Here is a 26,185-nt window from a genome sequence, read left to right as displayed (position 1 = left end):
GTAGGAGATGTTGGATATTATGAAATCTATTTATGATATGATGGGAAAGTACACTTACCCCACAGTGAGGGAGGAATCACCACAGGAGCATGTCGAAACATTCTTCCAGGTAAGATATGACAGACTGAAAACAATCAGTACCTGATGGGGACAGTGTAGAGGGAGCTTTACTCTGTATCTAACCCCGTACCGTACCTGTCCTGGGAGTGTTTGATGGGGACAGTGTAGAGGGAGCTTTACTCTCTATCTAACCCTGTGCTGTACCTGTCCTGGGAGTGTTTGATGGGGACAGTGTAGAGGGAGCTTTACTCTGTATCTAACCCTGTGCTGTACCTGTCCTGGGAGTGTTTGCTGGGGACAGTGTAGAGGGAGCTTTACTCTGTATCTAACCCCGTTTTTTTTTTTCGTTTTTTTTCTTTTGCTTTACTCTATATCTAACCCCCGTACTGTACCTGTCCTGGGGAGTGTTTGATGGGGACAGTGTAGAGGGAGCTTTACTCTGTATCTAACCCCCGTACTGTACCTGTCCTAGGAGTGTTTTTTGGGGGACAGTGTAGAGGGAGCTTTACTCTGTATCTAACCCCCCATACTGTACCTGTCCTAGGAGTGTTTGATGGGGACAGTGTAGAGGGAGCTTTACTCTGTATCTAACCCCCCGTACTGTACCTGTCCTAGGAGTGTTTTTTGGGGGACAGTGTAGAGGGAGCTTTACTCTGTATCTAACCCCCCATACTGTACCTGTCCTAGGAGTGTTTGATGGGGACAGTGTAGAGGGAGCTTTACTCTGTATCTAACCCCCCGTACTGTACCTGTCCTGGGAGTGTTTGATGGGACAGTGTAGAGGGAGCTTTACTCTGTATCTAACCCCGTGCTGTACCTGTCCTGGGGGTGTTTGATAGCTCATTAACTGAGCTCCACCAGCAGAAAACTGCTAATTGACAAATTTTACTAGGGTGCTGTTAATTTGAACATGCGATGATAAGGTCTTGTCTGAGAGTAATTGAATATAACATAGAAACATAGTAAATAGGAGCAGGAGTAGGCCATTCGGCCCTTCGGGCCTTCTCTGCCATTCAAAAAAGATCATGGCTGATGGTCTAATTCAGTACCCTGTTCCCGCTTTCTCCCCATATCCCTTGATCCCTTTGGCATTAAGAAATATATCAGTCTCCTTTTTAAGTATATTTAATGACTTGGCCTCCACTGCCTTCTGCGGTAGAGAATTTCACAGGTTCACCACCCTCCGAGTGAAGAAATTTCTCCTCATCTTGGTTCTAAATGGCATTCCCCGTATCCTGAGACTGTGACCCCTGGTTCTGGACTCCCCAGCCATCGGGAACATCCTCCCTGCATCTAGCCTGTCTAGTCCTGTTAGAACTTTATAGGTTTCTATGAGATCCCCTCTCATTCTTCTAAACTCTGGTGAATATAGGCCTAGTCGACCCAATCTCTCCTCAGACGTCAATCCTGCCATCCCAGGAATCAGCCTAGTAAATCTTCTTTGCACTCCCTCCATGGCAAGAACATCCTTCCTCAGATAAGGAGACCAGAACTGCACACAATACTCCAGATGTGGTCTCACCAAGGCCCCGTATAACTGCAGTAAGACCTCCCTGCTCCTGTACTCAAATCCTCTTGCAAAGAAGGCCAACATACCATTCGCCTTCCTAATTGCTTGCTGCACCTGAATGCTTGCTTTCAGCGACTGGTGTACAAGGACACCCAGGTCTCGTTGCACCTCCCCCTTTCCCAATCTATCACCATTCAGATAATAATCTGCCTTTCTGTTTCTACAACCAAAGTGGATAACCTCACATTTATCCATGTTATACTGCATCTGCCATGCATTTGCCCACTCACCCAACTTGTCCAAATCACATTGGAGCCTCTTTGCATCCTCCTCACAGCTCACATTCACCCCATAGAAACATTTAAAAAAGGAGCAGGAGCAGGCCATTCGGCCCTTCAAGCCTGCTCCGCCATTCATTATGATCATGGTTGATCATTCAACTCAGTATCCTGTTCCGGCTTTTGCCCCATACCCTTTGATCCCTTTAGACCCAAGAGCTATATCTAACTCCTTTTTGAAAACAAACAATGTTTTGGCCTCAACTGCTTTCTGTGGTAACGAATTCCACAGGCTCACCACTCTCTGGGTGAAGTAATTTCTCCTCATCTCAGTCCTGAAAGGTTTACCCCGTATCCTTAGACTATGACCCCTGGCTCTGGACTCCCCCACCATCGGGAACATCCTTCCTGCATCTACCCTGTCAAGTCCTGTTCGAAATTTATAGGTTTCTATGAGATTCCCCCCTCACTCTTCTGAACTCCAGTGAATATAATCCTAACCGACTCAATCTCTCCTCATACGTCAGTCCCACCATCCATGGAATCAGTCTGGTAAACCTTTGCTGCACTCCCTCGATAGCAAGAACATCCCTCCTCAGATAAGGAGACCAAAACTGCACACAATATTCCAGATGTGGCCTCACCAAGGCCCTGTATAATTGCAGCAAGACATCCCTGCTCCTGTACTCAAATCCTCTCACTATGAAGGCCAACATACCATTTGCCTTTTTTACCGCCTGTTGCACCTGCATGCTGACCTTCAGCAACTGGTGTATGAGAACACCCAGGTCTCGTTGCATATTCCCCTTTCTCAGTTTATAGCCTTTCAGATAATAATCTGCCTTCCTGTTTTTGCTACCAAAGTGGATAACCTCACATTTATCCACATTATACTGCATCTGCCATGCATTTTCCCATTCACTCAACTTGTCCAAATCACCCTGAAGCCTCTTTGCATCCTCCTCACAACTCACCCTCCCACCCAGTTTTGTGTCATCTGCAAATCTGGAGATATTACATTTAGTTCCCTCATCTAAATCATTAATATATATTGTGAATAGCTGGGGTCCTAGCACTGATCCCTGCAGTACCCCACTAGTCACTGCCTGCCATTCAGAAAAAGACCCATTTATCCCTACTCTTTGTTTCCTGTCCGCCATCCAATTTTCTATCCATCGCAATACACTATCCCCAATCCCATGCGCTTAAATTTTACATTCTAAACTCTTATGTGGGACTTTGTCGAAAGCCTTCTGAAAGTCCAAATAAACCACATCCACTGGCTCCCCCTCATCGACTCTACTAGTTACATCCTCAAAGAATTCTAGTAGATTTGTCAAGCATGATTTCCTTTTCGTTATTCCATGCTGACTCTGCCCGATTCTACCACTGTTCTCCAAGTGCTCTGCCATAAAATCTTTGATAATGGACTCTCGAATTTTCCCCACTACCAACGTCAGGCTAACTGGTCTATAATTCCCTGCTTTCTCTCTACCTCCCTTTTTAAATAGTGGGGTTACATTAGCTACCCTCCAATCTGTAGGAACTGTTCCAGAGTCTATAGAAGCGTGGAAGATGATCACCAATGCATCCACTATTTCTAGGGCCACTTCCTTAAGTACTCTGGGATGCATACCATCAGGCCCTGGTGATTTATCGGCCTTCAATCCCATCAATTTCCCCAACACCATTTCTCTACTAATACTGATTTCTTTCAGTTCCTCTCTCTCACTAAACCCTGTGTTCCCCAACATTTCTGGTATGATATTTGTGTTCTTCTTTGTGAAGACAGAACCAAAGTATGCATTTAGTTGGTCAGTTATTTCTTTATTCCCCATAATAAATTCCCCTGTTTCTGATTGTAAGGGACCTACATTTGTCTTCACCAATCTTATTCTCTTCACATACCTATAGAAACTTTTACAGTCAGTTTTTATGTTCCCTGCAAGCTTTCTCTCGTACTCCATTTTCCCCTTTTTAATCAATCCCTTGGCCCTCCTTTGCTGAATTCTAAACTGCTCCCAATCCTCAGGTCTGTTGTTTCTCCTGGTAAATTTATATGCCTCTTCCTTGGATCTAATGCTATCTTTAATTGGTTTGGTTACCTTTCCCGTTTTACTTTTGCGCCAGACATGAATAAACAATTGTTGCAGTTCATCCATGCATTCTTTAAATGTTTGCCATTGCCTATCCACCATCATCCCTTTAAGTAATGTTTCCCAATCTGTCATGGCCAACCCGCGCCTCATACCTTCGTAGTTTCCTTTACTAAGATTCAGGATCCTTGTCTCAGAATCAACTACGTCACTCTCCATCTTGATGAAGAATTCTATCATATTATGGTCGCTCGTCCCCAAGGGGTCTCGCAACACTAGATTGTCAATTATTCCTCTCTCATTACACAATACCCAGTCTAGGATGGCCCGTTCTCTAGTTGGTTCCTCAATGTATTGGTCCAGAAAACCATCCCATATACACTCCAAGAATTCCTCCTCTACGGTATTGTGACTAATTTGATTTGCCCAATCTATATGCAGATTAAAGTCACCCATAATTACAGATATTCCTTTATCACAGGAATCTCTAATTTCCTGTTAATGCCATTCCCAACATCACCACTACAGTTTGGGGGTCGTCTGCAAACTTGGAAATGTTACTTTTAGTTCCCTCACCCAAGTCATTAATATATATTGTGACTAGCTGAGGCCCAAGCACAGATCCCTGTGGTACCCCAATAGTCACTGCCTCCCACCTGGAAAAAAACCCATTTATTCCTCCTCTCTGTTTCCTGTCTGTCAACCAATTCTCAATCCATGCCAGTATATTACCCCCAATCCCATGTGCTTTAATTTTTCACACTAACCTCTTATATGGGGCCTTATCATATTGTCATTTCACTCTGTATCTCTGACACAGAAAATGGACAAGAATCGGGATGGAGTAGTCACAATCGAAGAGTTTATTGAAACTTGTCAAAAGGTGAGACACTAAACCCAACATGTAATATCTGTAGCCACAAGTAAGATCCCCGTGCTTCACTCTGGTTCTGTAAATCCCAGAGGCTGCACTTTTTATAAATAGTAGTTTATTACATAAGAAAGAGTTTAAATTCCGAAGCGTAATCCTGCTCTCATCTCCAGCCTCATTATCTCTGTCGACATTCACCTATTCTATTCCATTGAGACAACTCTTCTAGTCCCTGTTCTGATCTTTCCTCACCTGTTGTCCTAAGTTCCAGATCCCCCGTAACACACACTGCCCGCTCCCTGCAGCTCTGCTGCATTAAACCCAAGGCACACACTCACTCTCCTCCTCTCATTCTGTCCCGGGGCCTCAAACCTGGAGACTTGCTCAGCTCCCTCAGTCTTCTGCTCTTTCTGCTGCCTATTAGACCTGAATCTTGGCATTGCCCAGTGATTCATGATGCCTTCCCTCACTGATCTGTGGATCGAGGGAGTGACCCCTGACCCCAGGGCAGAAAGTACACAGGAGGGAGACACCTCAAAGTCAAATAACTGCAGTGACCAGTACCTGTCTGCTCACTGTCTGTCTGTCTGCCATTTGTCGACTCACTGTCTGCCTGCTATCTGCCTGCTCACTGTCTGTCTGCTCACTGTTTGTCAGTCTGATGTTTGTCTGCTCACTGTCTGCTGTCTGTCTGGCCACTGTCTGTCTGCTCACTGTCTGCTGTCTGTCTGCTCACTATCTGTCCATATGTTCACTGGCTGTCTGCTCAGTGTCTGCTTACTGCCTGTCTGTCTGCTGTCTGCCTGCTAACTGACTGTCTGATTGCTGTCTGTCTGCTCACTGTCTGTCTGCGCACTGTTTGTCTGCCTGCTGTCTGTCTGTTTGTTGTCTTTCTCCTCACTGTCAGCTGTCTGTCTGCTCACTGTCTGCTGTCTGTCGGCTCACTGTCTGCTGTCTATCTGCTCACTGTCTGTCTGCTCACTGTCTATCTGCACACTGTCGGCACACTGTCTGTCTGCCTGCTGTCTGTCTGTTTGCTGTCTTTCTGCTCACTGTCTGTCATGGAGTCATAGAGTTATACAGCATGGAAACAGGCCCGTTGGCCCATCGTGTCTGTCCAGCCATCAAGCACCTAATTATTCTAATCCCATTTTCCAGCACTTGGCCCGTAGCCTTGTATGCTATGGCTTTTCAAGTGTTCATCTAAATACTTCTTCAATGTTGTGAGGGTTCCTGCCTCTACCACTTCTTCAGGCAGTGCGTTCCAGATTCCAACCACCCTCTGGGTGAAATCATTTATCCTCAAATACCCTCTAAAACTTCTGCCCCTTACCTTAAATCTATGCCCCTGGTTATTGACACCTCCGCTAAGGGTAAAAGTTTCTTTCTATCTATCCTATCAATGCCCCTCATAATTTTGTATGCCTCAATCAGGTCCCCCTCATCCTTCTCTGTTCTAAGGAAAACAAACCTAGCCTATTCAGTCTCTCTTCATAGCTGAAATGCTCCAGCCCAGGCAACATCCTGGTGAATCTCCTCTGCACCCTCTCCAGTGCAATCACATCCTTCCTATAATGTGGTGCCCAGAACTGTACACAGTACTCCAGCTATGGCCTAACTAGCATTTTATACAGCTTCATCATAACCTCCCTGCTCTTATATTCTATGCCTTGGCTAATAAAAGCAAGTATCCCATATGCCTTCCTAACCACCTTATCTACCTGTGCTGCTGCCTTCAGTGATCTATGGACAAGTACACCAAGGTCCCTCTGACCCTCTGTACTTCCTAGGGTCTTACCATCCATTGTAAAAAAGGCAAGTATCCCATCTTACCAGCCCATCTATATCATTCTGTAATCTAAGGTTTTCCTCCTCACTATTTACGACACCACCAATTTTCGTGTCCTGTCCTGTCTGCTTACTGTCTGTCTGCTGTCTGTCTGCTCACTGTCTATCTGCCTGCTATTTGTCTGCTCACTATCTGTCTGCTCACTGTCTGCTGTCTATCTGCTCACTGTCTGTCTGCTGTCTGTCTGCTCACTGTCTGTCTGCTGTCTGTCTGCTCACTGTCTGTCTGCTCTCAGTCTGCTCACTGTCTGTCTGCTTACTGTCTGTCTGCTGTCTGTTTGCTGTCTGTCAGCTCACTGTCTGTCTGCTCACTGTTTGCTGTCAGTTTGCTGTCTGTCTACTCCCTGTCTGCTGTCTGTCTGCTCACTGTATGTCTGCTCATTGTCTGTCTGCTGTCTGTCTATCTGCTCACTGTCTGTCTGCTCTCAGTCTGTTCACTGTCCATCAGCTCACTGTCTATGCACTGTCTGTCTTCCTGCTGTCTGTCTGCTCACTGTCTGTCTGTGCACGGTCTGTCTGGCTGCTGTTTGTCCGCTCACTCTCTGTCTGCCTACTATCTGACTGCTCACTCTCTGTCTGCTCATTGTCTGCCTGCTCACTGTCTGTCTGCCTGCTGTCTGTCTTCTCACTCTCTGTCTGCTCACTGTCTGCTCTCAGTCAGTTCACAGTCTATCAGCTCACTGTCTGTCTACTCACTGTCTGTCTGCTATCTGTCTGCTCACTGTCTGTCTGCTCACTGTCTGTGCACTGTCTGGCTGGCTGCTGTCTGTCTGCTCACTGTCTGCCTACTATCTGTCTGCTCACTGTCTGTCTGCTTACTGTCTATCTGCTCACTGTCTGCTGTCTGTCTGCTCACTACCTGTCTTCTCACTGTCTGTCAGCTCGCTGTCTGCTGTCTGTCTGCTCACTGTCTGTCTGGCCACTGTCTGTCTATCTGTTATCTGTCTGCTCACTGTCTGTCTGCTGTCATTCTGTTCACTTTCTATCAGCTCACTGTCTGTGCACTGTCTGTCTGACTGCTGTCTGTCTGCTCACTGTCTGTCTGCCTGCTATCTTTCTGCTCATTGTCTGTCTGCTCACTGTCTGTCTGCTTGCTGTCTGTCTGCTGACTGTCTGTTATCTGCCTGCTCATTGTCTGCCTGGTGTCTGTCTGCTCTCAGTCTGTTCACTGTCTGCTGTCTATCTGCTCACTGACTGTCCCGTCACTGTCTGTCTGCTAGCTTTCTGCTGTCTGTCTGCTCACTGCCTGTCTGGTTACTGTCTGTCTGCTCACTGTCTGCTGTCTGTCTTCTCACTGTCTGCAGTCTATCTGCTCACTGTCTGTCTGCTCACTGTCTATCTGCTCACTTTCTGTCTGCTGTCTGTCTGGTCACTTTCTGTCTGCGGTTTGTCTGCTCACTGTCTATCTGCTATCTGTCTATCTGCTCACTGTCTGCTGTCTATCTGCTCACTGCCTTTCTTCTCACTGTCTGTCTGCTCACTGTCTGCTGTCTGTCTGCTCACTGTCTGCTGCCGATCTGATCACTGTCTGTCTGCTCACTTTCTGTCTGCTGTCTGTCTGCTCACTTACTGTCTCCGGCTGCCTGCTCACCGGCTGACTGCCTGCTATCTGTCTGCTCACTATCAGTCTGCTCACTGTCTGCTGTCTATCTGCTCACTGTCTGTCTGCACACAGTCTGCTATCTATCTGCTCACTGCCTGCTCACTGTCTATCTGCTAACTGTCTGTCTGCTATCTGTCTGCTCACTGTCTGTCTGCTATCTATCTGCTCACTGCCTGCTCATTGTCTATCTGCTCACTGTCTGTCTGCTATCTGTCTGCTCACTGTCTGTCTGCACACAGTCTGCTATCTATCTGCTCACTGCCTGCTCACGGTCTGTCTGCCTGCTGTCTGTCTGCTCACTGTCTCTCTTTTTCTTATTCATCATGGGATCTGGGCGTCACTGGCCAGGCCAGCTTTTATTGCCATCCCTAATTACCCTGGAGAAGGTGGTGGTGAGCTGTCTTCTTGAACCGTTGCAGTCCATGTGAGGTAGGTACACCCACAGTGCTGTTAGGAAGGGAGTTTCAGGATTTTGACCCAGCGACAGTGAAGGAACGGTGATATAGTTCCAAGTCAGGATGGTGTGTGACTTGGAGGGGAACTTGCAGGTGGTGGTGTTCCCATGTATTTGCTGCCCTTGTCCTTCTAGTTGGTAGAGGTCACAGGTTTGGAAGGTGCTGTCTAAGGAGCCTTGGTGCATTGCTGCAATGCATCTTGTAGATGGTACACACTGCTGCCACTGTGCGTCGGTGGTGGAGGGAGTGAATGTTTGTAGATGGGGTGCTAATCAAGCGGGTTGCTTTGTCCTGGGTGGTGTCGAGCTTCTTGAGTGTTGTTAGAGCTGCACCCATCCAGGCAAGTGGAGAGTATTCCATCGTACTCCTGACTTGTGCCTTGTAGATGGTGGACAGGCTTTGGGGAGTCAGGAGGTGAGTTACTCGCCTCAGGATTCCTAGCCTCTGACCTGCTCTTGTAGCCATGGTATTTATATGGCTACTCCAGTTCAGTTTCAGGTCAATGGTAACCCCCAGAATGTTGATAGTGGGGGATTCAGCGATGGTAATGCCATTGAATGTCAAGGGGAGATTGGTAGATTCTCTCTTGTTGGAGATGGTCATTGCCTGGCACTTGTGTGGCGCAAATGTTACTTGCCACTTATCAGCCCAAGCCCAGGTCTTATTGCATTTCTACACGGACTGCTTCAGTATCTGAGGAGTCATGAATGGTGCTGAACATTGTGCAATCATCAGCAAACATCCCCACTTCTGACCTTATGATTGAAGGAAGGTCAGTGATGAAGCAGCTGAAGATGGTTGGGCCTAGGACACTACCCTGAGGAACTCCTGCAGTGATTTCCTGGAGCTGAGATGATTGACCTCCAACAACCACAACCATCTTCCTTTGCGCTTGGTATGACACCAACCAGTGGAGGGTTTTCCCCCTGATTCCCATTGACTCCAATTTTGCTGGGGCTCCTTGATGCCATACTCGGTCAAATGCTGCCTTGATGTCAAGGGCAGTCACTCTCACCTCACCTTGAGTTCAGCTCTTTTGTCCATGTTTGAACCAAGGCTGTAATGAGGTCAGGAGCTGAGTGGCCCTGGCGGAACCCAAACTGAGCGTCACTGAGCAGGTTATTGCTAATTAAGTGCTGCTTGATAGCACTGTTGATGACACCTTCCATCACTTTACTGATGATTGAGAGTAAACTGATGGGGCGGTAATTGGCCGGGTTGGACTTTTCCTGCTTTTTGTGTACAGGACATACCTGGGCAATTTTCCACATTGCAGGGTAGATGCCAGTGTTGTAGCTGGACTAGAACAGCTTGGCTAGAGGCGCAGCAGGTTCTGGAGCACAGGTCTTCAGTACTATTGCTGGAATATTGTCAGGGCCCATAGCCTTTGCAGTATCCAGTGCCTTCAGTCATTTCTTGATATCACGCGGAGTGAATCGAATTGGCTGAAGTCTGGCATCTGTGATGCTGGGGACGTCAGGAGGAGGCTGAGATGCATCATCAACTCGGCACTTCTGGCTGAAGCTTGTTGCAAATGCTTCAGCCTTATAGAACATAGAACATAGAACAGTACAGCACAGTACAAGCCCTTCGGCCCACGATGTTGTGCCGAACCTTTAACCTACTCTAAGATCAAACTAACTACCTACCCTTCATTCTACTATCATCCATGTACCTATCCAAGAGTCGCTTAAATGTCCCGAATGTATCTGCTTCTACTACCACCGCTGGCAGTGCATTCCACGCACCCACCACTCTCTGTGTAAAGAACCTACCTCTGACATCTCCCCGAAACCTTCCTCCAATCACCTTAAAATTATGCCCCCTGGTGATAGCCCTTTCCGCCCTGGGAAAAGGTCTCTGGCTATCCTCTCTATCTATGCCTCTCATCATCTTGTACCCCTCTATCAAGTCACCTCTCATCCTTCTTCGCTCCAATGAGAAAAGCCCTAGCTCCCTCAATCTTTCTTCGTAGGACATGCCCTCCAGTCCAGGCAGCATCCTGGTAAATCTCCTCTGCACCCTCTCTAAAGCTTCCACATCCTTCCTATAATGAGGCGACCAGAACTGAACACAATATTCCAAGTATGGTCGAACCAGGGTCTCATAGAGCTGCAGCATAACTCGCGGCTCTTAAACTCAATCCCCCTGTTAATGAAAGCCAACACCCCATACGCTTTCTTAACAACCCTATCAACTTGGGTGGCAACTTTGAGCGATCGATGGACATGGACCCCCAGATCTTATCTTTCGCACTGATGTGCTGGGCTTCCCCATCATTGAGGATGGGGATATTTGTGGAGCCACCTCCTCCAGTTAGTTGTTTAATTGTCCACCACCATTCACGGCTGGATGTGGCAGGACTGCAGAGCTTAGATCTGATCTGTTGGTTATGGGATCGCATAGCTCTGTCTATTGCATGCTGCTTACGCAGGTTGGCATGCAAGTAGTCCTGGGTTGTAGCTTCACCAGGTTGACACCTCATTTTGAGGTATGCCTGATGCTGCTCCTGGCATGCCCTCCTGCACTCTTCATTGAACCAGGGTTGGTCTCCTGGCTTGATGGTAATGATAGAGTGGGGGATATGCCGGGTCATGAAGTTACAGATTGTGGTTGAGTACAATTCTGCTGCTGCTGATGGCCCACAGCGCCTCATGGATGCCCAGTTTTGCATTGCTACATCTGTTCGAAATCTATCCCATTTAGCATGGCGGGCAACCATAAAGGCGGGGCTAAAGCGTGGCGAGTCAAAGAGACTTAGCAGTTGGCAGCAAAAAAGTCAGAAGTGCAAGGAGAGAGCCAACTGCGTAACAGCCCTGTCAACCAATTTTATCTGCAGCACTGTTGAAGAGCCTGTCACTCTAGAATTGGCCTTTATGGCCACTCCAGGCGCTGCTTCACAAACTACTGACCACCTCCAGGCACTTACCCATTGTCTCTCAAGGCAAGGAGGCCAAAGAAAGAAAGAGAAAGGGCCACACAACACGAAGGAGAGTATCCTCAATGTGAAGGCGGGACTTCGTCTCCTCAACGACTGCACTGGTCACTCCTACCAATACTGTCATGGACAGATGCATCTGCAGCAGGCAGATTGGTGAGGACGAGGTCAAGTATGTTTTCCCCTCTTGTTGGTTCCCTCACCACCTGCCACATACCCAGTCTAGCAGATATGTCCTTTAGGACTCGGCCAGCTCGGTCAGTAGTGGTGCTACTGAGCCACTCTTGGTGATGGACATTGAAGTCCCCCACCCAGAGTAAATTTTGTGCCCTTGCCACCCTCAGTGCTTCTTCCAAATGGTGTTCAACATGGAGGAGTACTGACTCATCAGCTGAGGGAGGGCGGTAGGTGGTAATCAGTAGGAGGTTTCCTTGCCCATGTTTGACCTGATGCCATGAGACTTCATGGGGTCCAGAGTCGATGTTGAGGACTCCCAGGGCAACTCCCTCCCTACTGTATACCACTGTCCCGCCACCTCTGGTGGGTCTGTCCTGCCGGTGTGACAGGGCATACCCAGGGATGGTGATGGCAGTGTCTGGGACATTGTCTGTAAGGTATGATTCCGTGAGTATGACTATGTCAGGCTGTTGCTTGACTAGTCTGTGGGACAGCTCTCCCAACAGTGGCACAAGCCCCCAGACGTTAGTAAGGAGGACTTTGCAGGGTCGACAGGGCTGGGTTTGCCATCGTCATTTCCGGTGCCTAGGTCGATGCCGGATGGTCCGTCTAGTTTCATTCCTTTTTATAGACTTTGTAGCGGTTAAATACAACTGAGTGGCTTGCTAGGCCATTTCAGAGGGCATGTAAGAGTTAACCACATTGCTGTGGGTCTGGAGTCACATGTAGGCCAGACCAGGTAAGGACAGCAAATTTCCTTCCCTAAAGGACATTAGTGAACCAGATGGGTTTTTACAACAATCGACAATGGTTTCATGGCCACCATTAGACTAGCTTTTAATTCCAGATTTATTAATTAAATTCAAATTCCACCTTCTGCTGTGATGGGATTTGAACCCTTGTCTCCAGAGAAATACCCTGGGTCTCTGGGTTACCAGTGATCATACCACTACACCACCATCTCCCCACTGCTCACTGTCTGTCCGCTGTCTGTCTCCTGTCTGTCTGCTCTCAGTCTGTTCACTGTCTGTCAGCTCACTGTCTGTCTGTGCACTGTCTGTCTGCTTGCTGTCTGTCTGCTCACTTTCTGTTTGCTGTCTGTCTGCTCACTTTCTGTTTGCTGTCTGTCTGCTGTCTGCCTGCTCTCAATCTGTTCACTGTCAGCTCAATGTCTGTCAGCTCACTGTCTGTCTGCCTGCTATCTGTCTGTTGACTGTCTGTCTGCCTGCTGTCTGTCTGCTCACTGCCTGCTGTCTGTCTGCTCACTGCCTGCTATCTGTCTGCTCACTGTCTGTCTGCTTACTGCCTGCTCACTGTCTGCCTGCACACTGTCTGTCTGTTTGCTGCCTGTCTGCTCACTGTCTGTCTGCTGTCTATTTGCTGTCTGCTTGCTCACTGTCTGCTCTCTGTCTGTTCACTGTCTGTCTGTTCACTATCTGTCTCTGCACTGTCTGGCTGCTGTCTGTCTGCTCACTGTCTGTCTCCCTACTACCTGTCTGCTCACGGTCTGTCTCCTCACTGTCTGTCTGCTCACTGTCTATCTGTCTGTTTCCTGTCTGCTCACTGTCTATCTGCTCACTGTCTGCCTTCTATCTGCCTGCTCACTGTCTGCCTGCACACTGTCTGTCTGCCCACTGCCTGTCTGCTCACTGTCTGTCTGCCTGCTCACTGACTGCTCTCTGTCTGTCTGTTCACTATTTGTCTCTGCACTGTCTGACTGCTGTCTGTCTGCTCACTGTCTGTCTGCCTACTACCTGCCTGCTCATTGTCTGTCTGCTCACTGTCTGTTTCCTGTCTGCTCACTGTCTATCTGCTCACTGTCTGTCTGCTCACTGTCTTTCTGCTCATTGTCTGCTGTCTGTTTGCTCACTGTCTGTCTGCTCACTGTCTGTCTATCTGCTGTCTGTCTGCTCACTGTCTGCTGTCTATCTGATCACTGTCTGTCTGCTCACTGTCTGCTGTCTGTCTGCTCACTATCTGTCAGCTATCTGCCTGCTCACTGTCTATCTGCTCACTGTCTGCGCACTGTCTGTCTGCGCACTGTCTATCTGCTCACTGTCTGTCTGCTTGCTGTCTGTCTGCTCACTGTCTGTCTGCTGTCTGTTTGCTGTCTGTCTGCTCACTGTCTGTCTGCTGTCTGCTTGCTGTCTGTCTGCTATCTGTCTGCTCACTGTATGTCTGCTCATTGTCTGCCTGCTGTCTGTCTGCTTGCTGTCTGTCTGCTCACTGTCTGGTGTCTATCTGCTCACTGCCTGTCTGCCTGCTGTCTTTCTGACCCCTGTCTGTCTGCTCACTGTCTGTCTGCTCGCTGTCTTTCTGCCTGTTGTCTGTCTGCTCACTGTCTGTCTGTTCACTGTCTGTCTGCTCACAGTCTGCTGTCTGTCTGTTCACTGTCTGTCTGTTCACTGTCTACCTGTCTGTTTTCTGTCTGCTCATTGTCTGTCTGCTCACTGTCTGCCTGCTCACTGTTTGCCTGCCATCTGTCTGCTCACTGTCTGTCTGCTGTCTGTTTGCTGCCTGTCTGCTCACTGTCTGTCTGCTCACTATCTGTCTGATGTCTGTTTGCTGTCTGCCTGCTCACTGTTTGCCTGCCGTCTGTCTGCTCACTGTCTTTCTGCCTGCTGTCTTTCTGACCCCTGTCTGTCTGCTCACTGTCTGTCTGTTCACTGTCTGTCTGCCTGCTGTCTGTCTGGTGACTGCCTGTTTGCTCACTTGCCTGTCTGCTCACTGTCTGCTAACTGTCTGCTGCTCGGTTTTTCAGTCAGCTCGTTTTCCTCATGCTCCATGTTGGACACATGTGGAATGGAACAGGATCAGAATCCAATCCAAGCTCTTCCTCACTCCGTGTCACTCCATGTTGACACTGCTTGTTTTGTAAATTTCTCCTCAGTTATTGCCCCTCCCCTTGCTTTTGGAGGTCAGTAACTGCTGTGTAGGAAAACACATAAAGATACATAAAGGCATTGACATAAAGGACCAGATCATCTGTTTTTAGTGATGTTGCATGAGGGATAAATATTGACGTACACCGGGGAGAACTCCCCTGTTCTTCTTCCAATAGCGGCCGTGAGATCTTTTATATCCACCTAACAGGAAGACAGTTCCAAGTTTAACGACTGATCCAAAAGACGGCACATCCAACACTGCAGCATTCTCTCAGTACGGAACCTCCAACAGTGCAGCACTCCCTCAGTACTGCCCCTCTAACAGTGCAGCACTCCCTCAGTACTGACCCTCTGACAGTGCAGCACTCCCTCAGTACTGACCCTCTGACAGTGCAGCACTCCCTCAGTACTGACCCTCTGACAGTGCAGCGCTCCCTCAGTACTGACCCTCTGAAAGTGCAGCGCTCCCTCAGTACTGACCCTCCGACAGTGCAGCATTCTCTGAGTATGGAATTTCCAACAGTACAGCATTCCCTCAGTACTGACCCTCCAACACTGGAGCACTCTCTCAGTACTGACCCTCCAGCAGTGCAGCACTCCCTCAGTATTGACCCTCCAACAGTGCAGCGCTCCCTCAGTACTGACCCTCCAACAGTGCAGCACTCCCTCTGTACTGACCCTCCAACAGTGCAGCACTCCCTCAGTACTGACACTCCAACAGTGCAGCACTCCCTTAGTACTGACCCTCCAACAGTGCAGCACTCCCTTAGTACTGACCCTCCAACAGTGCAGCACTCCCTCAGTACTGACCCTCCAACAGTGCAGCACTCCCTTAGTACTGACCCTCCAACAGTGCAGCACTCCCTCAGTACTGACCCTCCAACAGTGCAGCACTCCCTTAGTACTGACCCTCCAACAGTCCAGCGCTCCCTCAGTACTGACACTCCAACAGTGCAGCGCTCCCTCAGTACTGACCCTCCAACAGTGCAGCACTCCCTCTGTACTGACCCTCCAACAGTGCAGCACTCTCTCAGTACTGACCCTCTGAAAGTGCAGCACTCTCTCAGTGTTGACCCTCTGACAGTGCAGCACTCCCTCTGTAACTGACCCTCCAATAGTGTGATGCTCCCTCAGTCCTACCCTCGGACAGTACGGCGCTCCCTCAGTCCTCCCCTCAGACAGTTCGGTGCTCCCTCAGTACTACACTGCGAGTCCCAACTGGATTAATGGACCCACACGTCTCAAACACACAGATACTTGATTCGGGGGCCTGAGTGATTTTTGTGAATGTGTATTGGTGTATACATGCAAAGTGAGCAAGCGAGTAAGCGAGTGTGAGTATGTGTTTCTGAGAGTGTGTTTGTGAGTGTGTGTGTTTGCAGTTGTGTGTGAGTGTGAGTTTGTTTGTGTAAGTGTGTGAGTCTGTGTGATTGTGGGAGATGGTGACGTAATGGTAACGTCACTGGACTAATAATCTAGAGGTCCAGGCAACACTCCTGGGAACATGGGTTCAAATCCCAACATGGCAGCTGGTGGAATTTAAATTTAATTAATAAATTCAATTTAAAAATCTGGAATTAAAGCTAGTCTCAGTAATGGTGCCACGAAACCATTGTCGATTGTTGTAAAAACCCATCTGGTTCACTACTGTCCTTTAGGGAAGGAAATCTGCTGTCCTTACCTGGTCTGGCCTTACATGTGACTCCAGACCCACAGCAATGTGGTTGACTCTTAATTGCCCTCTGAAATGGCCTGGCAAGCCACTCAGTTGTCAAGGGGCAATTAAGGATGGGCAACAAATGCTGGGCTTGCCAGGGACACCCACATCCCCATGAAAAAAAATTTAAAATGTGAGTTATGTGCGCTCACCAAATATTTATCCTTTTTTTTTGTTTAGGATGAAAATATCATGAAGTCGATGCAGCTTTTCGAGAACGTCATCTAGAGGTCGGAGGTGGAGCCGAGGTCAACAGGGTGTTGACCTCTGACTCCTTTCCCTCCTTCCTTGGCAGGTGCTTTGATTGATGGGCCTTTCCTTGGGTCTTGGACTTGTCCAATGGGGAGCTACACCTTCTCTGATCATAATAAATTTGGATGTGAGGGTTGATTTGTTTGTAGGACTTTCCGATAGCCAGAGAGGAGAAAGAAGTACCTGTGTGATGCACGGTTTGTATTTTCTCAGACATCATGAGCTGGTTGAGAGCGCGAAGGGTGTGACCAAGAATCTTCATGGAAGTGTGGCTGTGAAACTCATGTCATGATCCACACGCACGACTGCAGATGACACGCTGCTCTTCACAGCATGTTACTGTATCACACTATCAGCATCTTTATACAATAATCGCAGATATAATGGTACCAAAAATAGTAAAACCGCCATCTATGCTCCATCTGTCACCTTAACCTGCTTTACGAAGCCAGGCCCACTAACCAAAAACTTACCTTTGACAAAAAGTCTTCACTGCCTCTTTCAGCTCTGTGACCTCTATTCAAATACCAGACTGGTCAAACAAATTCTCATAGGACACTGTAGAGGGAGCTTTACTCTGTATCTAACCCCGTTTTTTTTTCTGTATCTGCCCTGGGAGTGTTTGACAGGGACAGTGTAGAGGGAGCTTTACTCTGTATCTAACCCCGTGCTGTACCTGCCCTGGGAGTGTTTGACAGGGACAGTGTAGAGGGAGCTTTACTCTGTATCTAACCCCGTGCTGTACCTGCCCTGGGAGTGTTTGACAGGGACAGTGTAGAGGGAGCTTTACTCTCTATCTAACCCCATGCTGTACCTGTCCTGGGAGTGTTTGACAGGGACAGTGTAGAGGGAGCTTTACTCTGTATCTAACCCCGTGCTGTACCTGCCCTGGGAGTGTTTGACAGGGACAGTGTAGAGGGAGCTTTACTCTCTATCTAACCCCATGCTGTACCTGTCCTGGGAGTGTTTGACAGGGACAGTGTAGAGGGAGCTTTACTCTGTATCTAACCCCATGCTGTACCTGTCCTGGGAGTGTTTGATGGGACAGTGTAGAGGGAGATTTACTCTGTATCTAACCCCGTGCTGTACCTGTCCTGGGAGTGTTTGATGGGACAGTGTAGAGGGAGCTTTACTCTGTATCTAACCTGTCCTGGGAGTGTTTGTGCTGACATTTGGTGCTTAAAATAGCAAGTGCTTCCATCTCCTGCACTGACATCTCACACAGGGACTGACACAAAATGTGGAAAAAGGTTTCATCAGAACTTTCTGTGCGCTTTGACAATCCTAAATTTGTCTCTAATTTTACTGCAATTTCTTCAAGAACCCTCACCTGTTGAGTGAGCTGTCCCTTCCTGATATCATAAGGTGAAATCTGCCCGTGTTGGCAGCAGCTGTCAGCTGATGTATGATGTCAGCAGTGGCACTGCCCTTCTGAGTGCAAAGGAGAAGCATTGTGAATTTAGCAATATTATTAAACATTTATATATATGTGGCAGGGAGATTTTATCATTGGTTTGACAAAGAATCCATTCATTACTTCAGGAATTTTTAAAAATTGTGTAGCTACAAGAACAACTTGCATTTATATAACATCTTTGATCCAGTAAATCTCCCAAGGCTCTTCTGAGGAACATTAACAAACTAAATCTGACCCGGAGCCATGTAAAGTGACATTGGGACAAGTGACTTAATTCTTGGTTTCAAGGAGCATTTTACAGGAATAGAGACGGAGGTAGAGAGGGTTAAAGGGGGAATTCCAGGGCTCACGGTTAGCAATGTTGGGGTTCGAGAGCGTGTGATGTGCCACAGCCCAGAAATGAGGGAATGTAGAGAACTCGGAGGGTTGGAATGGATTACAGAGATGGGGGTGGGGGTGGTGGTGGGGGGCAAAGCCATAAAGGGATTTGAACACAAGCATGAGAATTACCAGCTTGGGCAGGGGGAACTTGAAGCATTTCAGGCTAATCCCTTTCAGAGACAAACCCTTGAATGCATATTAGACAAAGAAGACACTTTACCGTTTTTAGATTTTAGAGAACAGAAGTTAAGAAAGTCTAGTTGCAAAGGACATCAAAGGCTCTACGAAGCTCCAACAATGGTCCAGTCAGCATCTCTTGTGAAAATCCAACCAATCAGAAGGCTGCAGTCTGACTGAGCCTCAGGTTGTTACAGGCCCCGTCCTGCACTCACCTGTGACCAATGTGTAAACTCAATAATCCCTAGTTCCCTAAGTGAAGATCGCCCTATCGGGGCAGACCGGGTAACTCATCCATGGGCAGGAACACGGACTATATGCCTTCTCCCATTGGCTTTCCAAGCGATACAGGTAAGTGGTAAAGGCTGACTGGGGAAAATTGTTCCCTGTCATGAGGATGTTTGAACCCCAGCGGGTACAAATCAAAAACTGAGGAGGTTTAAAGCTAAGAAGTGATGTTGCCGGGGGCATGAGGAACTTTTGATACACTAAAGGGAGAATCAAATTGTGGAACAAGGGAGAAGGCTTTAAAGGCCACCTCCCCACAGATTTTTTTGAATCTGTTTTCCTCTAATTCTGCCAGTTTGAGCTCAGGTTCATTTCTTATTTTTAGGACTCCAAATGTTAACTGAATTGCAACAGATGAATCGATAGCTTGAGCAAACAAGGCCTTCCGAATTATTGATTGGGTGTGTTTACAAATTTTAACCATTTGATTTCTTTCCCTACTGTACTCTTTCACAGGCAATGGCATTGCACAGCTACTGTACCTGTGCTGCCGGAAAGACCGAAGCTTCAGTCGAGGCATATTAGTCCACATATGACATAAAGCTTTCTGTAGGGACCTGCTGTGAATCAACTCAGATAACCAAATTGTGGCAGAATATAGGCTGGGCCTTGGAACTAACTTTACATCAGTCTATTGGCTGATGCTCAAGTAATTAGGGAAGGGTCTTTCAGGCTGATATTTAAACACCAGAGCAGCAATTTTAAGATGTGTATGAGTGAGTTGAATCTGATTTGGGAGCAGGAGGGACACAGGATAAGCAAGAAATTGATAATGAATGAAATATGTCTACCGAACTCGGCAGTCCCAGCAATGAGGGACTTCAGTTATGTGGACAGACTGAAGAAACTGGGGATGTTCTTAGAGAAGATTAAGAGGAGATTTGATAGAGGTGTTCAAAATCATGAAGGGTCTGGACAGAGTAGATAGAGAGAAATTATTCCCATTGGAGGAAGGGTCGAGAACCAGAGGACACAGATTTAAGGTGTTTGGGAAAGGAACCAATGGTGACATGAAGAAAATCTTGTTACGCAGTGAGTGGTTAGGATCTGGAATGCACTGCCTGAGAGTGTGGTGGAGGCAGATTCAATCAAAATGGAATTGGATAATTATCTGAAGAGAAAGATTTGACGGGCCATGGGGAAAAGGTGGGCAAGTGTGACGAGCTGAGAGCTCTTGCAGAGACCCAGCACAGACATGATGGGCTGAATAATCTCCTTCTGTCTTGCAACCACTTTGTGGTTCTTTGATGTGAGTTATTATGAGTTACATAGACAGATTAGAGAAGCTGGGATTGTCCTCCTTAGAGCGCAGAGAAGATTAAGAGGAAATTTCATAGAGGCGTTCAAAATCATGAGGAGTTTTGATCGCATGAAGAAGGAGAAATTGTTTCCAGTGGCAGAAGGGTCAGTAACCAGTGGACGCTTTATACATCGTTGTGATCTGGAATATGCTGACTGAAAGGACGGTGGAAGAAAATTCAATCGTAACTTTCAAAAGGGAATGAGATAAATACTTAAAAAGGAATGAATTGCACGGCTGTAGGAGAAATAACAGGGCACTGGGATTAATTGGATAACCCATGAGCTGGCTCAGGCATGATGGACTGAGTGACCTCTTCTGTGCTTTATCCTCTGATTCCATTAAGTGTATTCTGCATTGTGTGGCAGGTAGGGTTGTTCAGCTCTGGTTGGATTTACTCATGGAGGTGTAATCACATCCTGCCTCTAACCATCCTCACGGTGCCCCGCCTTCCCATTCATCCATCCTCACGATGCCCCGCCTTCCCACACATCCATCATCAGGATGCCCCGCCTTCCCACATGTCCATCCTCAGGATGCCCCGCCTTCCCACACTTACATCATCACGAAGTCCCGCCTTCCCACACGTCCATCATCAGGATGCCCCGCCTTCCCACATGTCCTGCCCCGCCTTCCCACACGTCCATCATCAGGATGCCCCACCTTCCCACATGTCCTGCTCCGCCTTCCCACACATCCATCCTCACGATGCCCCGCCTTCCCACACATCCATCATCAGGATGCCCCGCCTTCCCACATGTCCATCCTCACGATGCCCCGCCTTCCCACACTGATATCATCACGAAGCCCCGCCTTCCCACACATCCATCATCAGGATGCCCCACCTTCCCACACGTTCCTCCTCACGCTGCCCCACCTTCCCACACATCTATTATCAGGATGCCCCACCTGCCCACATGTCCATCCTCACGATGCCCCGCCTTCCCACACTTACATCATCACGAAGCCCCGCCTTCACACACATCCATTATCAGGATGCCCCGCCTGCCCACACGTCCATCCTCACGCTGCCCCACCTTCCCACACATCCATCCTCACGCTGCCCCGCCTTCCCACACATCCATCCTCACGATGCCCCACCTTCCCACACGTACATCCTCACACTGCCCCGCCTTCCCACACATCCATCATCATGGTGCCCGCCTTCCCACATGTCCATCATCACGATGCCCCGCCTTCCCACATGTCCATCATCACGATGCTCCGCCTTCCCCCTCTCCATTGGAATCTGAACAGATTGCCCGATTGGATGATTCTTGACTGTTTGTCAAACAACCTTCCTTCCCCCTTGTCTGATATTTTTATCACAATTAAACAATAGAGTCCAAAGAGAATAGAAAATAAATTAATTTCTTAATAACCCTATGTTGTTATTTCTCCGGGGAGTTGTTCACAGCTATGTCCTAGAGATTAATGTTTAATTCCTGGACTCTCCAGGACAATTTGGGAGGGTTGGCAACTGGAATTGATCTGTTGATGTGGTGAATTTCAGGTCAAGGACATGGCCCGAGCACAGGATTCAAACCATGGCTCCAAATTCCCAGTGAGGCAGTCACCAGAAATAGCACAAGAATCTGACAGGACAATGTCTGAGGGAGAATTCCACACCCCACCCAAAAAAACACCTTAGCTCAGGAGAGGCAGTGATCCAGGTCCAGTACAGCATCCAATGTCATATCTTAGGGAAATCTTCAATAGATGCTATGGTCCGGAGTATGGGCAGTGTGAGGATTCCATGGCATGGAATCCTTTGATCATTAGGATCTCTGTTTGAATGCAGCTCAATTTAATGAGTTGAGAGTATCTAACCCTGTGCTGTACCTGTCCTGGGAGTGTTTGATGAGGACAGTGTAGAGGGAGCTTTACTCTGTATCTAACCCCGTACTGTACCTGCTCTGGGAGTTTCTGATGGGACAGTGTAGAGGGAGCTTTATTCTGTATCTAACCCCGTACTGTACCTGCTCTGGGAGTTTCTGATGGGACAGTGTAGAGGGAGCTTTACTCTGTATCTAACCCCGTGCTGTACCTGTCCTGGGAGTGTTTGATGAGGACAGTGGAGAGGGAGCTTTACTCTGTATCTAACCCTGTGCTGTACCTGTCCTGGGAGTGTTTGATGAGGACAGTGGAGAGGGAGCTTTACTCTGTATCTAACCCTGTGCTGTACCTGCTCTGGGAGTGTTTGATGGGACAGTGTAGCGGGAGCTTTACTCTGTATCTAACCCCGTGCTGTACCTGCTCTGGGAGTTTCTGATGGGACAGTGTAGCGGGAGCTTTACCCATAACTATTGTAGATAAAGTGGGATGCAATCACGGAATCCTGCATCCCTCAGACCAATGAGATGATTGCATTCATGGTTCATCGTCTGAGTGGGGCAACTAGAGTGCATGGCCCCTTTAAGGCCGCAATGTGGTAACTCTTGTGAGGTATTCCTGTCACATTGCTCTGGCAGGACCTGGGAATATCCTCTCCTTCCTCCCAAGGTAGCTGTTTCATTTACCTTTAAAGTTCCTGAAAAAGCTCTCATGGTCTGGCAGCCGTGATGCCACATGAGTACCAATCCCAAACCTCCCTCAACCAATAAGTAAATTGTCATCGCGCTCTCACACACAAGTCTGCATGGAAAGATCCAAACATAGGCACTTGATGCTGTGCTCCTCCATTCCCAGCCGTGCACCTCCCCACTCCACTCCCTTTCACAATATGCACGCTCAAAACACCCACCTCTGCCAAGGAGCTCAGTGAAACCAGGGCACAGCTGTTTCCCCGACTACTCAGCCTGCGCCATGAATCACACTAACCAACCGTATACAAGTGTTTGTGACGGCATGTACTGTTTCGATCATCTACCAAGGTCATTCTGTAACTTCATTGTGCAAGCATCTCCTTCGCTGCTCTATACTAAACGCTTAGCCGTCCAAATATGTATATTTTGTAAGAAAAATAAATAAAAATTACAATTGCTTTGCAAAGTAAGGTTTCCTGTTTGCTTTCCAAACAGCGCTTCCTGCAATATTTTGTACAGTGTTTTACAAAATAGTTATCTTACCTCTGCATGCACTTCCTGTCAACTTGTTTCCATTATGAAGTTCTATGCAAATGTTCACAATGCAAATTACCCACGTCATTTTGTCACACCTTGAAGCTGAGAATCCTGCGGCGAGTAACTCACCTCCTGACTCCCCAATGTCTGTCCACCATCTACAAGCCACAAGTCAGGAGTGTGATGGAATACTCTCCATTTGCCTGGATGGGTGCAGTTCCAACAACATTCAAGAAGCTCAACGCCATCCAGGACAAAGCAGCCCACTTGATTGGCACCCCATCTACAAACATTCACTCCCTCCACCACTGATGCACAGTGGCAGCAGTGTGTACCATCTACAAGATGAACTGCAGCAACACACCAAGGCTCCTTAGACAGCACCTTCCAAACCCACGACCTCTACCAACTAGAAGGACAAGCAGATGCATGGAAACACCACCACCTGCAAGTTCCCCTCCATCCTGACTTGGAACTATATCGCCGTTCCTTCACTGCTGCTGGGTCAAAATCCTGGAACTCACTTCCTTACAGCGCTGTGGAAGCACTTGACTCCATGAATAGCCAACTACCACCTTCTCAATGGTATAAAAGCAAAATACTGCGGATGCTGGAAGTCTGAAATAAAAACAGAAAGTGCTGGAAATGCTCAGCAGGTCTGGCAGCATCTGTGAAAAGAGAAACAAAGTTAACGTTTCAGGTCGATGGCATTTCATCAGAACCTTCTCAGTGATGTCTCTATCACCAGAAAGAATGAAAGAAATGGGTCATTCAGTTGTATTAGTTACTCACCTTCTCTGGCACATCACCACCTTCTCAAGGGAGGTAGGGATGGGCAATAAATACCAGTGTTGCCAGTCACGCTCACACCCCGAGAAGGAATAAACTAAAACCGTGATTACTGCTCCCCCATTGTCTTGGGAAGCACACTGTAGGCCAGCGAGTTGAAGGGTAAGCAGGATTTGGACAGGTCTGTGATGCTGCCAGTCCTGCTGGGAATTTGCCCAGCAAAAGATAGATAGACGGTGTTACGACCGAGGTGGGAGGAGTGTACTCTCTTTTCTAGTTCCACTTCTCGACAGGTCACAACATATATTGAAATGTTTACCCAGTTACCAAGTTGGTCAATCATAGACTCTACTCTTTATCCCAGAATAAAATACACCAACGAGGGTTCTTTAATAAACAACAAAATTATCAGTTTATTATAAAACAAGACGTCACCAGTAATGAAGCAAAGCATTAATACACAGATTGAAATATGAAAGTTCCCTTTATACCTTAGCCCTTCATACATACACATACACACCGGTTAATCGAAAAAATAGAGATTTTCTCTTTAGAGCTCTGTTATAAAAAATATAGACAAGAAGGAATATTTTGGCCAAATACTTGCTAATTCTTGAAGAAAAAAAGAGAAGACATGGAAAAATGGCGGTTGTGCAAATGTTACACTGCTTTTCAAGAAAGGAGGTAGAGAGCAAACAGGGAACTACAGGCCAGTTAGCCTAACATCAGTCATTGGGAAGATGCTGGTAACTATTATTAAAGAAGTCTTAACATTGCACTTGGAAAAGCATCGTATAATTAGAGCAAATCAACATGGTTTTACTAAAGGGAGATCCTGTTTGACAAATTTATTAGAGTTTTTTGAGGATGTAACTAGTAGGGTAGATAAAGGGGAACCAGTAGATGTAGTATACCTGGATTTCCAAAAGGCATTCGATAAGGTGCCACATAAAAGATTAATAGGCAAGATAAGGGCTCATGGTGTTGGGGGTAATATATTAGCATGGATAGAGGATTGGTTAACAGACAGGAAGCAGAGAATGGGCATAAAGGGGGCATTTTCAAGTTGGCAGGCAGTGAATAGTGGAGTGCCACAAGGATCAGAGCTGGAGCCTCAGCTATTTACACTCTATATTAATGACTTGGATGAAGAGACAGAGAGTAATGTATCTAAGTTTGCTGATGATACAAAGCTCGGTGGAAAGGTAAGCTGTGGGGAGGATGTAGAGAGGCTACAAAGAGATATAGACAGGTTAAGTGAGTGGGCAACAAGATGGCAAATGGAGTATAATGTAGAGAAGCGTTGGTTCACTTTGGTCGTAAAAATAGAAAAGCAGAATATTTTTTAAAAGGTGTGCAACTTGTAAGTGTTGATATTCAGAGAGACTTGGGGGTACTCGTACAAGGAACGCACAAAGTTAACATGTAGGTGCAGCAGGTTAGTAAGAAGGCAAATGGCATGTTGGCCTTTATTGCGAGGGCATTGGAGTACAGGAATAAAGAAGTCTTATTAAAATTGTACAGGGATTTGGTGAGACCACACCTGGAATACAGTGTGCAGTTTTGGTCTCCACATTTATGAAAGGATATACTTGCACTGGAGTGCAATAAAGATTTACTAAATTGGTCCCTGGGGTGAGGGGGTTGTCCTATAATGAGAGTCTGATTAAATTGGGCCAAGATTCTCTGGAGTTTAGAAGAATGAGAGGCGATCTAATTGAGACGTACAAGCTTCTGGGATTGACGAATTTTTGGTCTCGCAGGGAATCAGGGGGTATAGGGGAGTGGGCAGGAAAGTGGAATTGAAGCCCAAGATCAGCCATGATCGTAATGAATGGCAGAGCTCTTACTTCTTGTGTTCTTGTGTCCCTTTTTGGTCTGGCGTCCCAAATACGCACAGATGGCTGTCACTGGGATCCTTCCAGAACAGTTCTTTTCGGGAGACATTGAATATCAGTTTCTGGCAGGGTTTCCAGGAGAAATTCAGCATCAGTTTCTCTATTTCTTACACTTCATTCTCAGGAGGTTCTCAAAGAGATGGGTGAGCTGATGGTGGCTGCTCTCTTAGCTGGTTTCCTCCA

General features: G+C 47.4%; 1 protein-coding gene across 3 annotated transcripts in view; it reads left to right on the top strand.

Moving 5' to 3' along the window:
- The window catches only part of LOC137380978 (A-type potassium channel modulatory protein KCNIP2), a 466,186-nt gene extending 447,689 nt beyond the window's left edge, over nt 1-18,497 (top strand). For 2 of the 3 annotated variants that reach the window (XM_068053394.1, XM_068053393.1), the window contains 3 exons: nt 5-109; nt 4,765-4,827; nt 16,619-18,497. In XM_068053394.1, coding sequence (XP_067909495.1) covers nt 5-109; nt 4,765-4,827; nt 16,619-16,666 — 216 coding nt within the window. In that variant the 3' untranslated portion in view covers nt 16,667-18,497. The remainder of the gene's footprint in view (nt 1-4; nt 110-4,764; nt 4,828-16,618) is intronic. The other variant, XM_068053395.1, reaches the window with a different exon arrangement.
- Nucleotides 18,498-26,185: the final 7,688 nt, after the last annotated feature.

Source organism: Heterodontus francisci, chromosome 20 (assembly GCF_036365525.1).
Source record: "Heterodontus francisci isolate sHetFra1 chromosome 20, sHetFra1.hap1, whole genome shotgun sequence".
NCBI lineage: Eukaryota > Metazoa > Chordata > Chondrichthyes > Heterodontiformes > Heterodontidae > Heterodontus > Heterodontus francisci.
The sequence above is the reverse complement of the archived record's forward strand: the minus strand, read 5'-3'. Positions and strand labels throughout refer to the sequence as shown.